Source organism: Trachypithecus francoisi, unplaced genomic scaffold (genome assembly GCF_009764315.1).
Source record: "Trachypithecus francoisi isolate TF-2019V2 unplaced genomic scaffold, Tfra_2.0 Lachesis_group2, whole genome shotgun sequence".
Classification (NCBI taxonomy): Eukaryota; Metazoa; Chordata; class Mammalia; order Primates; family Cercopithecidae; genus Trachypithecus; species Trachypithecus francoisi.
In genome coordinates, this window is record NW_022681465.1 from 70308533 (window position 1) to 70323403 (window position 14871).

A 14871-nucleotide genomic window follows, 5' to 3' on the forward strand; every position below is an offset into this window, starting at 1 on the left:
GAGGCTGAGGTGGGTGGATCATCTGAGGTCGGGAGTTCGAGACCAGCCTGACCAAGATGGAGAAACCCCCTCTCCACTAAAAATACAAAATGAGCCGGGCATGGTGGCGCATGTCTGTAATTCCAGCTACTCAGGAAGGCTGAGACAGGAGAATTGCTTGAACCCGGGAGGCGGAGGTTGCGGTGAGCCAAGGTTGCGCCATTGCACCCTAGCCTGGGCAACAAGAGTGAAACTTCGTCTCAAAAAATAAAAATAAAAATAAAAATAACATCAATCAGAAAAAACAAGATACATCAGTAGCAATCACAATGCAGTTCTTTATGACCAGATAGCAACCTCTATGTACCTACTACACTCGTCTTCAATGGATACAATTCCTTATGTTAAAAAGAATCTAATGTACCAATTTAAACTTGCATTTATTATGTTAAGGCAATAGTCATGATTAGAAGGAATGCAAAAAAAAAAATTATTCCCATATTAGGAAGATGAAGTATTTCTGTTACCGGGGCAAACTATTAAACTGATTTTCAAAACTGACAGGCTCTCCCTGAAGTCCTAGAGAGGATCTTGTGTTCACTAATTCAGATGTTGCAAGTATTCTAGTTCCCCAGGTAACTCCTAGTAAAACCAAGACTGAACAAAGATATTTCTCATCTTTAAATTTAGAATCATCTCATCGATTCCTATCTATGAGACCTATGTCTGAAGTGGGCTCTCCCAATTATTTTACATCTCAAAACTGTTTATTCTCATTATGGCATCTTAAATATTTTTGTTTATTCTTTCTCCTCCATTAGCTTACAGGCTCTCTCTGTTTTGTTCCTTTTCCTGAAGGAAACTATAATTTTTTGTGTCAAAAATATTTTCTCCTACGAGTTGCAATCTTAAGGGCAAGGATGTAGCTTCAAAGGAAGGCAAATGCTTTCTCCCTAGCCAAAGTAACATAAAGGTCACTTTTTGTAAAACATCAGGATATTGCATTTTAAAATGTTTTCCATACAACATTAGTTTAATGAACAGCTCAGCCTAGTATTCTGCACCTAGTTCCAGTCAAAACCAAGTTGTGAACAGATCCCTTCTTTACACCAATCTCACCTTTCAAGAACAAGCTAAAAGGTCATTAATTCCTTCCTCAAGAGGCAGTTACTTTTCAAGCTAAGGACCAAGCTAAGGAACAAGCATATACCTGGGCAAGGGAAGTTTAATTTCACTATAGAGCAAATCATTTTTTCAAGGAAACCAGAGGGCAAATCATTTTTTCAAGGAAACCAGAGGGCGTGTCATACAGCATCACTGAATATTCTAATATGAGATGAAGCTGTTATGCTTCCTTATGAACTTTATAAATCTTCATTTTTATGAGGCTTAGAATTCATCCCCCTTCCCTCTTCCACTGTTTTCCCGGGGTCACAGTTGTAGTATAGTTTGCCCAATGGATTTCGCATGCTCATTGTACCTGGAATATGTCACGCTCTCTACTCCAACCGCCCCCAAACTCTTTTCAGCAGAGATAGGCTTAAAGCAGCTTGCTTTTAGGCGGCGACGCAAACACACGTAGCCAGTTGAGCGACAGCAAGCAACCAAATGGCTTTGCTGGAGGCCCCCTGCGTTGCACGGGTAAAGCCCGTTGCAAAATACAGTTCTTTCATTTATTCCCCTGTCAAGGCTGCAAGGGCATGCGCAGCCTTCCCACCACACAGGACCCGCTGGGGTCTCCGGCTACCCTAAAATTAAACCACTGTCTTTCGTTCCAAGTCGTGTTTAGATGTTGTGCGTATTTTACAGATAAAGGAAGGATCCTGTCCACAGACCCAATTCTAAGGGCCGCCTTCTCCTCAACGGAGGAAGAAGCTTCCTGGCAAAAGGACAAACAGGTGCGACGCCCGCAGCCTCTCACCTGGCCGGCGGGCTGGGTTACCGTCCCCACTCAGCAGCTAGGGACGTGGGCCCCGCGGCGGCGGCCACTTGGGGTCTGCCGGGTCCCCTCTCTTTCCGCCTGCGCTCGGCCCTGGACCCCACACTGAAAAGTGCCTCACGCGTTCCGCCTTAGGCTCACTGTCCGATCTCGCCAGACAGCGTCTGGATGGGACTGGGAAACGGCGGCCGTCACAGCTGTTCAGGTTCTGGGATCCACGCTCAGAGACGACAGCGCTGGCGATCACCAGAAGGCCTGCCGGCTCCCGGGAAAGGAAAATCCGTCCACAGTCCAGCTGCTGACATTTCCCAGCCAGCCGTAGCGCCGCCCGCTTCCGCCTCCCCGCCTACCCCATGGGCCGACCAGTCCCGCTCCCGCGGGGGGTTGTGGGTATCTGGAAGGCGGGTAAAGCTGCAAGGGAAGGAAGTAAGGGCGAGCCCGTCGGACTACGAAACGGGACGGAAACTACAATTCCCAGCAGGCCGTGGGGCCTCAGAGTGCGGCCGCGAAGCAAAGCGGGCTGTAGAGTCTTGCGCGCGCGGTGGGGATGGAACGTTGCTAGACTTAGCGGGTCTGGCTCCTGGGGGTCCGAGCGGCACGCTCGGAGGCGCCGCGCGCCAAATCGGGAATCCGGGAGGCGAGCAGCTCTGCAATTAATGCACGTATTTTAAACTCCCGAGCCTGCGGACGCTATGCACAGGTAAACGGATTGCAAAGAGGGGAAGAGCATGAATGGACCCTCTTAATAATTCTTTTAGGCCGCGAATATCGCTACTGCCTAGTATTGTTAGAAATGCTGTTAAGTGAATGGTTGCTTAGCCCCTTCTTGGGGAAAGTGTGAATGGATGAATGCCTTAGTGCAGGGATCAGCGTGCGGTTTTATTTGGCTTCCCTAATTGGGCTTTTCTGCCACCGTTTTCAATCAGTGTATGCTTGCCCTGTCTCTCTCCTTGTCTGTTCTCTCCACTGGGAGAAATTCTTGAGGCCTTCTGCAGGATCGTAAGTCAAAAAGCCTTCTCGATTTGTTCTTTTCATTTCTTCATTTTCTTGGTAACTCTCCGCGGGCACGTAAAAAAATGCGATTCTGTTAGCTGCTGTGAAGGTTTTCCACAATGCATAAACTGCAGCTTCTTTAATGCCTTACTTGGAATTATTTATGGGTGTGTTTTCGAAAGGAACCGGGGGTATTATGCACTTCTGCAGGAAGCACCTCCAGGAGATTCCAGACCTGAGTAGCAACGTTGCCACCAGCTTCACGTGGGGATGGGATTCCAGCAAGACTTCTGAACTGCTGTCAGGCATGGGGGTCTCCGCCCTGGAGAAAGAGGAGCCCGACAGTGAGAACATCCCCCAGGAACTGTTCTCAAACCTGGGCCACCCGGAGAGCCCCCCACGGAAACGGCTGAAGAGCAAAGGGAGTGAAAAAGACTTTGTGATTGTCCGCAGACCTAAGCTAAATCGAGAGAACTTTCCAGGTAAGGATATGAGGGTAAAAATGTAAGTTATGCAAAGGGTGGACTTAGCTATGTTGTTGGGAAACCTTTGTTCAGGGATCTTTACCATGGGTTCTTTTTAAGATTGCCTAATTCTGAAGCTATTTTTTCAACACAATAGGGCAAGTCGTCAAGTATGCAGGAATCTTGGTAGGTATATATGTGTGTGTGTATGTATGTGTATATATATGTGTGTGTGTGTGTGTGTTCTGGTGCATAATCAGCATGAAAATTTTAACCCATGAGAAGATATTCCTGCCTTTTTCCTTAGAAGAGAATCTGTCTTCCTAAAGGCCAGATCGGTGCCACCAATTAATAGAAACATAAAGCAGTGGTCTTCTTGTAGGATTCTTTTGCTTTGTACCCCTGAGTGAGCTTTTTGCCTTAATCACTTAAGTTATGTATCAGCGGACTGCTGAAGTGAACGTTCACCTAAGTGGGGGAGATATCTCCCCAGGCCCCCTCCCACTCCCATATTATCTTCTCTGGTGTGTTCTGTCTCCATTACTGCTGACACTATCTGTTTAATCACCCAACCCAAAAACTTGAGAGTCAGTCCGATTCCCACCGCCCCCAACATCCACTCATTCATTGCATCTTTCCCTCTTCTCTGGTAACTATTTCTTACCGTCTCTTGCCTGAACTATTGGAGCAGATTCATAATTCCAACCTTCTTCTCCCCAGATCTATCCCCCAGAACTAGAATGGATTGACTGAAAAACTATTTCTTCCCTCCTTAATAGCTCCCCATCCCCTAGTTTCTCAAGCAGGTGAATGAGTGCCTCCCAGAGTGAACCAGAACCCTGGAGTATGCAAAAGCCATAGGGTAAATAGGGCATTGACCTGGGGTTATCAGATTTTCTTACTAGTAAGCTATTTAAAACAGTAATGCAGCAAATATTTGCTGAGCACATACCATGTGCTAGGCAGTGTTCCAGGTGCTGGAGATACAGCAGTGGGCACAACATAAACATTTCTGCTCTCAGGGAGCATCCATTCTAGTGAGAGAATACAATAAACACAATAACTATTTTTATATAGTATGTTAGAAGGTGATAAGTGCTATGGCTGAAAACAAAAATAGAACAAGCCAAGAGGGAATGCAGGTCTTGGGGTGGGATAGAGTATACTTTTAAACCAGGTATTTAGGGAAAGCCTCAACTGGACAGTGACCTTTAAGCAAAGACATAAAGGAGGCAAGGGAGTGTGCCATGCAGATATCTTGGAGAAAAGAGCTTCAAGCAGAAGGAATAGCCAATGCAAAGACCCTAGTGCATAAATGTGACACATTTGTTCCAGGAACAGGGAAGCCATATTCTAAGAGTAGAATGAGCAAAGGAGAGAGTTGGGAGAGATCAGGCTGGAGGTAATGTTGAGCAGAGTTGTGATGGGACCTGATTTAACCTTCTAAAAAGGACACGCTGATGTGTTGAGACTCAACTGCGGGGGTGTCAAGGGTAGAAACTTAGGGTCTTTTTTAAAATTTTCATATTTTCTTTTTTTTTTTTTTTTTTTTTTTTTGAGACGGAGTCTCGCTCTGTCGCCCAGGCTGGAGTGCAGTGGCCAGATCTCAGCTCACTACAAGCTCCGCCTCCCGGGTTCACGCCATTCTCCTGCCTCAGCCTCCGAGTAGCTGGGACTACAGGCGCCCGCCACCGCGCCCGGCTAGTTTTTTTTTGTATTTTTAGTAGAGATGGGGTTTCACCGTGTTAGCCAGGAGGGTCTCGATCTCCTGACCTCGTGATCCGCCCACCTCGGCCTCCCAAAGTGCTGGGATTACAGGCTTGAGCCACCGCGCCCGGCCAATTTTCATATTTTCAAGACAGAGTCTTGCTCTGTCCCCCAGGCTGGAGTGCAGTGGCATTCTCTTGGCTCACTGTCTTAACCTGGATTTGAGAGATTCTCCTGCCTCAGCCTCCTAAGTAACCGAGACTACAGGTATGCACCACCACACCCAGCAATTGTTTTGTTTTTTTAGAGTTGGGGGGTGGGTCTCACCATCTTGTCCAGGCGGGTCTCAAACTCCTGGACTCAGGCGATCCTCCAGCCTTGGCCTCCCAAAGTGCTGGGATTACAGGAATGAACCACCACACCTGGCCAAAGTTTGGAGTCTTGTTGGGGGTGAGGGTGGTCAGATTCCAGATATATTCCGACATTAAAGGCAACAGAATTTAGGAGGCTGTTGAAATCATCTGTAGAAGAGGTGATCAGAGTCTAAACTGAAATCAGGTGGGGGGTGATAGCGAAGAAGAAACAGATAAAAGATTTAAAGACGAAGTCTTGCAGACCCAAGGTAATTAAGTATATTCATAAATTCTCCCATCTGGTTTCTTTTGCAGAAGGGTTGATAGATTGGTGGTTTAGTTGGTTGGTTGGTTGCTTGCTTTGGCAACACATATACTAAAACTGGAATACAGAGAAGATTAGCATAGCCCCTGCGCAGGATGACATGCAGATTCGTGATGCATTCCACTTTTTTAATTAAAAAAAAAACACACACACATTTGTTTATAGCCTTTTCTTTAGGAAAGAGAACTTTGCCCAATTTATGGTTTGGGAATATATATCAGGAGTCGGATTAATTAGAGAAGCAGTAGAGGGTCGTAGTGAAGTCAGTTCTGGGTTTGAATCCTCATTCTTGCATTTATCAGCCTTGGAAAGTTATTCGAGCTTTCTGTGCCTTAGTTCCTTTATCTGTGAAATGGAGTGCTGTAATAATACCCACTTCATAGGTCGTCGTGAAGATTAAACGAGAGTGACGTAAAACCCTTAGCATGCCACTGACACATAACAATAAATAAGACAACAAAATTCCTGACACCAATTTTGGAGGCTAGTGGACTTTTATCTTTTGTTTTTAATATTGTTAGTCTGACCCTATTAGTGTAAATTTTTTTTTCTTCAAAATTTAATGTTCACTGCTATTTTTTGTGTCTAGAATGTAGCCCTAACAATTTGGTGCTTGATCAACCAAATGTGGTGAAAGATGCTTCCTGCTAAGATGAACAGATTTTTATTAACTTGTCCAGTGCCGATAGCTTTTGACGTAGAGTGTGATTGCCAAATGCCCTTCCACAAGTGATTTTTTTTTTTTTTAAGCAAGGCACTGTGGGAACAAGACAGAAGTTTCCGGAGTCTTTGCTATCTCCCAGGAATTTGCAAGTCAAGTTCAGGAGAAAATACGATAAAACATAAGAGCAGTTCACACACAGCAATACATGGAGACTCATAGATTAGCGGCAGATGAGTAGCTTAGGCAGTGAGTGCTGTAGGGGGCCAGGGGAATCCTGTGCACAAATGACCCAAAGTGTCCCAGAGGCAGAGGCCTCCTGCAGTGATTCCCATTCAGGTGGATGTGGAAGATCTTCCTCCTTCCACTCAGCAAAAAAGAAGGTTCTGAGGAAAGAGAGGGATCTGAAAATGGTGTAATCAGTGTCTTGATTGTTAAAGCTGAGTTCAAAGGTATATATCTGAAGTGAGAGAGACAGAATGGTGACTCTTATGTTTGTTACCTAAGGAGAGGCCCAGAGGGAAACCAATGTATGTGGACTTACATGCAACAGAGGTTGCTTAATTGGTATAGAGTGGGGAAGGGTGAACTCAGTGATGCAGGATGAGGGACAGCTGCTATAGAGGATTCCCAATGGGCCTTTGGAAGCCTGGGCCTCCAGTGGAGCCGGATTGTCATTCCAAGGAGTTTTGTCTGCAGTTGTCAGGACAGGTGGCTACTGGCTTTGCCAGGATTAGGGTAGAATAGGCCACACCTGCTGTACATAGATATCTGATGACTGGTTTTGGGCTGCGAGTTTTTGTTCTTTGCTAAGCAGTTTCTCCCTGCAGGCCCCAGTCCAGCCTTACGTCTGGCAACTAAATCCTCTTCATCTGTTTATCTTGGAAGATGACAGCTCTGTGGCCAACCTGTACTAGAACAGGTCTGATTGGCCCTTGGAGTGAGTGTATGGAAAGAGTTGGGGAGGAAATGGCCCAGCAATGAGGTCAGTAACAGGCAGAAAGGGGACAATTGCATTTTATTTATGGTCATGAAATGCTTGTCCCCCACCCCACCCTTTAAACAGGTGATAGCCATGAAAATGGAGTTGAACTAATTTGTTGATCAGCTCTTCCATGACTCTTAAATGCTTGAAATTCCAGACCCTAAAGTGGTTGTCAGACTAGAGATACTAAAATTTAGTGTATATCAGAATCCCCACGGGAACTTGTTCAAAGTGCAAAATTCCTGAGATTCTGATCCGGGAAGTCCTGGCCTGAGCCTGGGAATCTGTGTCTTAATACCCTTAGGCAAGCATTTTTCTCCAACTTTTTTTTAACCAGTAAGAAACATATTTTACATTGCAATCCTGGGTATGTATCTGAAACAGCAGTTTTACAAAACTATATTTCCCCTTACTAAGATATTTTCTATTCTGTTCTAGTTCATTCTTTAAAATATATGTACATATATGCTAGTCAAGCTCACTAAATTGATTTCATGACCTATGTGAGTCTCAGTCTACAGTTACTAAAGTCAGCATTGGAAGAGTCTTTATGGGATCTTCACCAGTCATCTTTCTTTGTTCCATAGCTTCCTTTTATTCATCCATTAAGCAAATATTTCTTGAGCACCATTCTAGGGATTGGGACTACAACACTGAGCTTAACAGGCAAGAGCCCCTGCCTCATAGTGCTTATACACTGTTGCATATTTTTTCCAAATCCCAGCTCCTGTTGTTTCTTCATTATACACCCTACACCTCAGGGTTGAGCAAGTCTTTCATAGAAATAAAAGGTTGTGGAACTGAAAGGGTACATGGGGGAATCCTTGTTAAATTTGGCTGTGTTTTGTTTTTTCAGTTTTGCCCACCTTAGCCAAAAAAACAAAAACACCCAAAGCTAGCATGGTCTCAAATGTATTCTTTATGGTTTGTGGGAAGAGGAAGGAGAACTCACCTGGGATGGCACAATCTGTTTGTTGTTCCCCAGAAAGAAAGCATGGGGTATTGCTACTTAAAACAAGCCAGCAAAAGCAATCATGAGGTGAGCACCCCCAACTCCCTGAAGAAAATGCACACACACACAAAAACAAGTATGAGTACCAGATCCTTAGTGCACATTTCTACAAGTATAATTTGATTATGCTTAAAGATCATCAATTTTTTAAGTCAAAAGTTTGATTATGATTAGGATTACTTTGAATTTTCAGCTTGAATCTGAGTGGAGTGGAGTGATGTTCTGAGAAATAAATATGTCAAGTAAGATGAGTTACCTACACTGCAAAGATGGAATGCACAGAAAACTCTCCAACAAGGCCCTCTTCCCAGAGAATTTCAGGAAGCATGGGAGGTGATAAGGTTACAGAAGTGGGAGGCTGGGTTTGCACCTGAGAGATAATTGGAAACAGTGGTAGGTGAGGGTGATTGTAGCAGGTTTGCTGGTTTGGCCCAGTTTTTGCCCTTTCCTGGCCCTGAAGTACATTTAACTGCTGTCCATGTCATTGAAGACTGGAGACCTTGGGCTCAGTAATTATATCTTTTAATGTGGGGCTGGTATGCAGCTGCAGCCTTGCTGGATTTAGCAGAGACAAGTGGAGAAAAGACCTCTGGATTTTTCCTTCCGCTCTCCGCAAACAGACCAGGCAGCCGTGTCATCATGAATTCAGGAAACAGATGGCTGATGTTTTGAGAATTAAATATGGCAAGGAAAATTAGATTAAGCATATCACAGCCTGGATGCCTGTTACTAGAGCAGCTATTAAAGACAAACTTCTGCCTCATCTGCTGGGACAGCAGCCCATATCAGGCTGTGGCACCCCCACCCAGGGCCCCTAGGATTAGTGTCATTCTGTGGTCAGCTGAGTCAGAGCACTGGGTACTTGGCTGCTAGCTGAGTATGTGCGTTTTCTAGGCTCTTGCTCCTTCCATTTGGTGGTGAACCCATTGATATCATCTTTGTTTTATTTTCTCTCTCCTCTTCCACTCCCTAGCCCTGATTGATTTCTTTTTCCATATCAAGTCGGGTTTAATTCTCACCTTTTCAAAAATTGTACTCACAGCAGAGAAGAGCATAGAATGTTAGAACCCACTAGGATGGAAAGGGCATGATTTGAAGTCAGACCTGAGTTTGAATTCCCCCCTGCCACTTGCTGATTGTGTGACCTTGTGCCTTTTGTCATAGTTGCATGTTCTCTTGAAGCCCCAGCCCCCATCTCCCAGAGACTACAGCTATACTGATAGAGGACATTCCCTTCTGCTCTGGGTTTTTGTCTTCAGCTTCATCCCCTCCATAGGCCAACAGTGCTGTGCACATAGTCGTTAATTGGTTAATAAAGGTTAACCAATCACACTAATAGAGAATTAGCACATTCATCATTTGTATGAAGAGGGCTAATAAATACATTTAGCAAATATTTGTAGCGTCCTGTTATGTTGCCAGGGATTGTGTTAGGTAATGGATGTGCAAATCTGGGCATGGGGCCTGTGGTGGTATCCTAGATGGGAATGCTTCTTTGAGCAGGTGCCATTTAAGCTGAAATCTGGAGGAGTTGGGAAGGTGAAGATGGAAGTTGCAACACAAAGTCCTCCAAACTTTGGAGTCTCACATGCAGTTCTTCATGGGTTAGGTCTACTGAGCTCTGATTGATCACTATGCCAGATTTTCCTTTAGCACTTTAATTACCTAGCTGCTATTGCTTTTTAAATTGGTCCTGATTTCTTATGTCTTCCTAATAGAAAGCACCAAGTTTATTAATTTATTTCTCCTGCCCTGTACTTCATAGCAAGATTTTCTAATTTCCTTTCCCCAGCCATAATTTGTTGGTGCCCTATCTATAGCTCCTTGAAGCCCACCATTCCCTTACATGCCAAAGCTCTTGCCTACATGTAGATGAGCTTCCATGCCTGAGGGCTTTCTCTGGGCAGGAATACTGGGGAGTCCCCAAATAGTGACCAACAGCAATTGATGGATTAATACCCCAGCACTCGTGCCCTTGGATGAGACAGCTCTGGGATAGTTTCTAGATGATTTACTGGAGTCCCCAGAAGATTTGAACCCCAGTTGCCCATGGGGTAATCTGCTTATTAGCCTACTCCAGGTTGGCTTTCTTCCCTTCCACCTCTGTCTTCTCCACTCTTTCTAGTGCTTCCTGGCATCACTTCCCAAATAAACTACTTGAAGTCAGAGCTTCAGAATCTGCTTCTGGGGGACCCAAACTTAGAGGGCAGATGTGGGGTTTTGGTAAGTCATACCATGCAGACCTTGTCCAATGTCTGCGCATGGGTGAAAATTCAGAGCAGCATTGAAAAGGTCATTGCATGAAGAAAACATGCAGACTTAATTGGGAAAGGAGAGGAATATAGAAAAGAAAGTTTTAATCCCTGCTGCATTATTTAATCTTTTCTTGTACCTCACTTACTCTTCACTGAACAATTTTGCGAGATAAATCTGTCAATTTCCTTTCCTGCAGGTAAAGAAACTGAGGGCAGAAAGATTAAGTAACTTGCCCAGGTTCACAGACTTGGGGTAACACAGCCAGGATTCCAATCAAAACTGCTGCTTTCTCAGTCCAGTAGTCCTCAGATGTGTTGAGGGGGCCAAGCACATGGTGTCAGTATGATTTTTACAGATTATAGTAAAATCTCAACATATTAGATTCAAAATAGCTAAGTATGTTATTGAAGTATAGTTAAGCTCACTCTTCCATAGAGGCCATTTCCTCCAGGAAGGCTTCCCTAACCCCTGCACCATTCCCATGTTCTGCACAGCACCCTGATTCCTGCTGTAGCCCATCAGGATAGTTGATTGAAATTTCCTGTTGAATTGTTTGTATCTCTCGAACTCAGAGTATAATAAGGGTCAGGATTATACCTTACTTAGAATTGTGTCCCAAAACCTAGAACAGACCTCAGTGTATATAGTACATAGTTAATATGTGAGTTTATGACTACACTTAGCCAAATATAGTTATGCCCAGTCAATTACTAGATTCTGATCTAGGTGTGTAAGAGGCAGCAGAGGTCTGAGGGAGTTGGATTAATAGGAGAAAAACTTGAGAAAAGCCTGTCATTCAACTTCGTTTTCAATTTGGGGAGCAGGGCAAGAGCCTGGTTTGAGAACCTTTTTTGTCCCCTGCCCATGTTGACTTTGGAGGAACTTTGTGGCTGTGATGAAACAGCTGCCACGTGGAGGGAGCCTCCTCACAACCTCCAGCTGCCTCCCCGGATCAGCAGGGGTGATCTGCCTTCAGCTTTCTTCCCCTAGCTTTGAGGGCCTCAGTCAGTCCTTTAATTTTGTCCCCTGAAGGACAAGGGGTGAGGGGAACAGGCATTCATTGAACCACTGTGTATCTCCTACTCATTCTTGAAGAGAGGCCACTTCCTCCAGAAAGGCTTCCTTAACCTCTGTGCCGTTGCCGTAAGCTGCACAGCACCCCGAATCCTACTGTATCCCATCAGGATAGTTTACTGAAGTTTCCTGTTTGTTTCTCTATATCTGTCAACCTCTGAGCAGGATAAAGGTCAGGATTGTGCCTTATTTGTCATTGTATCCTTAAAACCTAGAATAGACCTCAGTGTATAGTACATATTTTATAAATATGGGAGTGGATGAATATATCAACTTTGTGCTAGTTCCTGAAAATACAAAAATTGTTAAAAAAGAAAAAAAGGGAGGGAGTTTGTTCTCAAGAGCTTCTGGGGGTCTAGAGAGATGAGTAAGTAAATAATGAAATTATGGTACATAAGTAGCCTGTCCTTGTTGATGTCATGGGAGGCTTTCTGTAGGAACTGGGGCTTCCATTTGATTTTAAATGAATAGTAGTTGGAGGCGAGCAAGCATGTGCAGAGGCATTGAGATATGACACAGAATGACTCATTGTAAGAATTACAGGTAGCTCCAAATGGCTGGAACATGTTTCTAGATAACGAACCTAGAAAAACTAGTTGGGACCTGGCTGAAAGCCTTTAACTTTGTACTAAGCATTGTGGACTTTAGCCTAAATACCTGGAGTGTACCACTGAAGAATTCTAACTGAGGGAAAGACATGATGGTTTAGAAAGACTGCCCAGGGCAGCAGGTGTTTGTCACACTCCTCGGTGCTTTTCTCCCTCGTGTCCTCAAACCCCTTACGCAGGGCCTGGTACAAAGGATATGCTCAGTAAAGACTGGCACCTTTAAATGCTAGTGGGAGGAGAGAGTATCACCAGAATTGTTGTAGAAGATCCATCAGAGGTGGAAAGCCTAGGAAGGCAGTCATGGAACTCATCTGACCATTTTTTAGGATTTCTTCATTGTGCATTTATTTCCTTCTTGGCAATTGTTATATTATCCTGACCTTGTGGGATTATTCTGTGTGTTCATATGTAAGAGTTTCATACTTGTTGAATATTTAGAGATTGCTTCTATGAAAGAAAACTGCTTTTCCTGCGTCCACCTTTCTCCTATTTTAAACACAGCAGCCAGAGTGATCCTTTTTGAACTTACATGAGAGCCTGTCATTCCTGTGCTCAGAATCTTCTAGTGGCACTTCATCGAATTCAGTGTCAAAGCCAAAGGCCTTTATCATGACATAGGAAGCCTGCATGACCTGGCTGCTCTCTGATTTCTACCCACCCGCCTTGCTCACTCTGCTGCTCTACACTGGCCTCCTGGCTATGCCTCCAAACACACATGCTGTTCCTTGCATCCAGAACACATCCCAGATACTCACAGGGCTCACTCCCTCACTTTGTTGAAGGCTTTGCTTAGCGATCATCATCTCAGTACGGCCTTCTCTGACCACCATGTTCAAACCTAATAACATCTGCTCTGAACTCTCTGTTCTCTTCCTTGCCGTGTTTAATTTTTCTGCACAGCACAGATCAATTTTACTATATCATATAATGTAATTATTTTTTGATGTGTGATTATCTGTTCCCTATTACTGGAATGAAGTCCCACGAAGATAGTGTTTTGGGTCTGATTTACTACTCCTTCCCAACACCTAAAATGATACCTGGCACCATAGTAGGAGCTCAGTAAATATTTGTTGAATTAAGAAATGACAGCACCCTTTTGTATTGCTCTTTTAGGTAAACTGCTTTTTGTAAACCTGAAAGAAAGTATTAGTCTGTTCTCATGCTGCTAATAAAGACATACCCAAGACTGGGTAATTCATAAAGGAAAGAAGTTTAATTGACTCACAGTTCAGCCTGGTTGAGGATGCCTCAGGAAACTTACAAGCATGGCGGAAGGGGAAGCAAACATGTCCTTCTGCACATGGTGGCATCAAGAAGTGCAGAGTGAAGGGGCTGGGGAAGCCCCTTATAAAATCATAAGATCTTGTGAGAGCTCACTTATCACCAGAACAGCATCAAATTACAGGGGCGGTTATCACCAGGTAACCGTCCCCATAATTTGATTACCTCCCACTGGGTCCCTCCTGCAACACATGGAGATTATGGGAACTACAATTCAAGATGAGATTTGGGTGGGGACACAGCCAAACCATATCAGAAAGGGAAGAAGATTTATTTGCCTTTTAAATAAGGTCACCACTGAGTCCACATCAGAGAGAAACAAGGCCTTCCTTTGCACCCAGAAGCACCACAATATCTTATTGATGTCAATGGATTGACAATGTCATTGAATGACATTTGAGAGGGTGGGACTTGCTCTGCGCCACTGTCCATGCCCCAGCCTCCGATTGGCTGGCTAAAGCTGAAGGGAGGAAGAATAGGAAAAGTGTTGTTGATTTTCTCTTTTTCATTTGCTGAGAGAGTGTGGTGGTCACTTCAGGGTACATAGACGATGGAATGGGGAATTTAGCACAAATGAAATTACTCATCACCACAATTATTTTTCTGTTCAACAGAAATTTTTCAGACAAAAATAATTGTGAGGATGAATAATTTCATTTGTGCTAAATTCCCCATTTAAGCTAAATGTTGTATATTCTTTATGTGATCGGAAAGACTCAGTAGACTTGGTAGGTTGAAAGAATGGTGATGGCAAACACTTGTTTTCCCTCCAAAGGTGTTTCATGGGACTCCCTTCCGGATGAGCTGCTCTTGGGGATCTTTTCCTGTCTGTGCCTCCCTGAGCTGCTAAAGGTCTCTGGTGTTTGTAAGAGGTGGTATCGCCTAGCGTAAGTATTTTTCACCCCTTTGGCATACATAGGGGAGGAAAAGGAGAGGAAAGTTATTTATTTGTTTTGGTCTCATGAAACTAAAACCCAAGAAAAATAGAGCAGCACAAAGCAAACTAGGTATCTTTATATTTTTATTAATAAGTGTCCTCATTTCACAGTGGAAGAGGAATTTCCTGGAAGGGGTAAACTTACCAATGTCTGGAAACCTCTTTGCCCTGTATTCAGTGCAGCATGTGTTTATTGGATGCTGACTGTAGGCCAGGCGGTGTGCTTTAAGTGCGGAGGGAGTTACAGAGGTGCATGCAGATAGCGATTCCTCAGGCTGTTGGGCTGAGCAGTAA

General features: G+C 44.2%; 2 protein-coding genes and 1 pseudogene across 6 annotated transcripts in view; 2 read left to right on the plus strand and 1 right to left on the minus strand.

Moving 5' to 3' along the window:
- LMBRD2 (LMBR1 domain containing 2) overlaps positions 1-2318 on the minus strand; it is a 62608-nt gene extending 60290 nt beyond the window's left edge. The window contains exon 1 of one of the 2 annotated variants that reach the window (XM_033179359.1): positions 1901-2318. The gene's annotated coding sequence lies outside the window, so the exon portion shown is untranslated. The remainder of the gene's footprint in view (positions 1-1900) is intronic. The other variant, XM_033179360.1, reaches the window with a different exon arrangement.
- A 15-nt stretch (positions 2319-2333) lies between these two features.
- SKP2 (S-phase kinase associated protein 2) overlaps positions 2334-14871 on the plus strand; it is a 33109-nt gene continuing 20571 nt past the window's right edge. For 2 of the 4 annotated variants that reach the window (XM_033179362.1, XM_033179363.1), the window contains exons 1-3: positions 2334-2618; positions 3122-3393; positions 14416-14527. In XM_033179362.1, coding sequence (XP_033035253.1) covers positions 2611-2618; positions 3122-3393; positions 14416-14527 — 392 coding nt within the window. In that variant the 5' untranslated portion in view covers positions 2334-2610. Of the gene's footprint in view, positions 2619-2639; positions 2918-3121; positions 3394-14415; positions 14528-14871 lie in introns of those variants that run through there. The other 2 variants (XR_004429796.1, XM_033179361.1) reach the window with 2 other exon arrangements.
- Positions 5790-5890, plus strand: LOC117066181 (annotated as a pseudogene).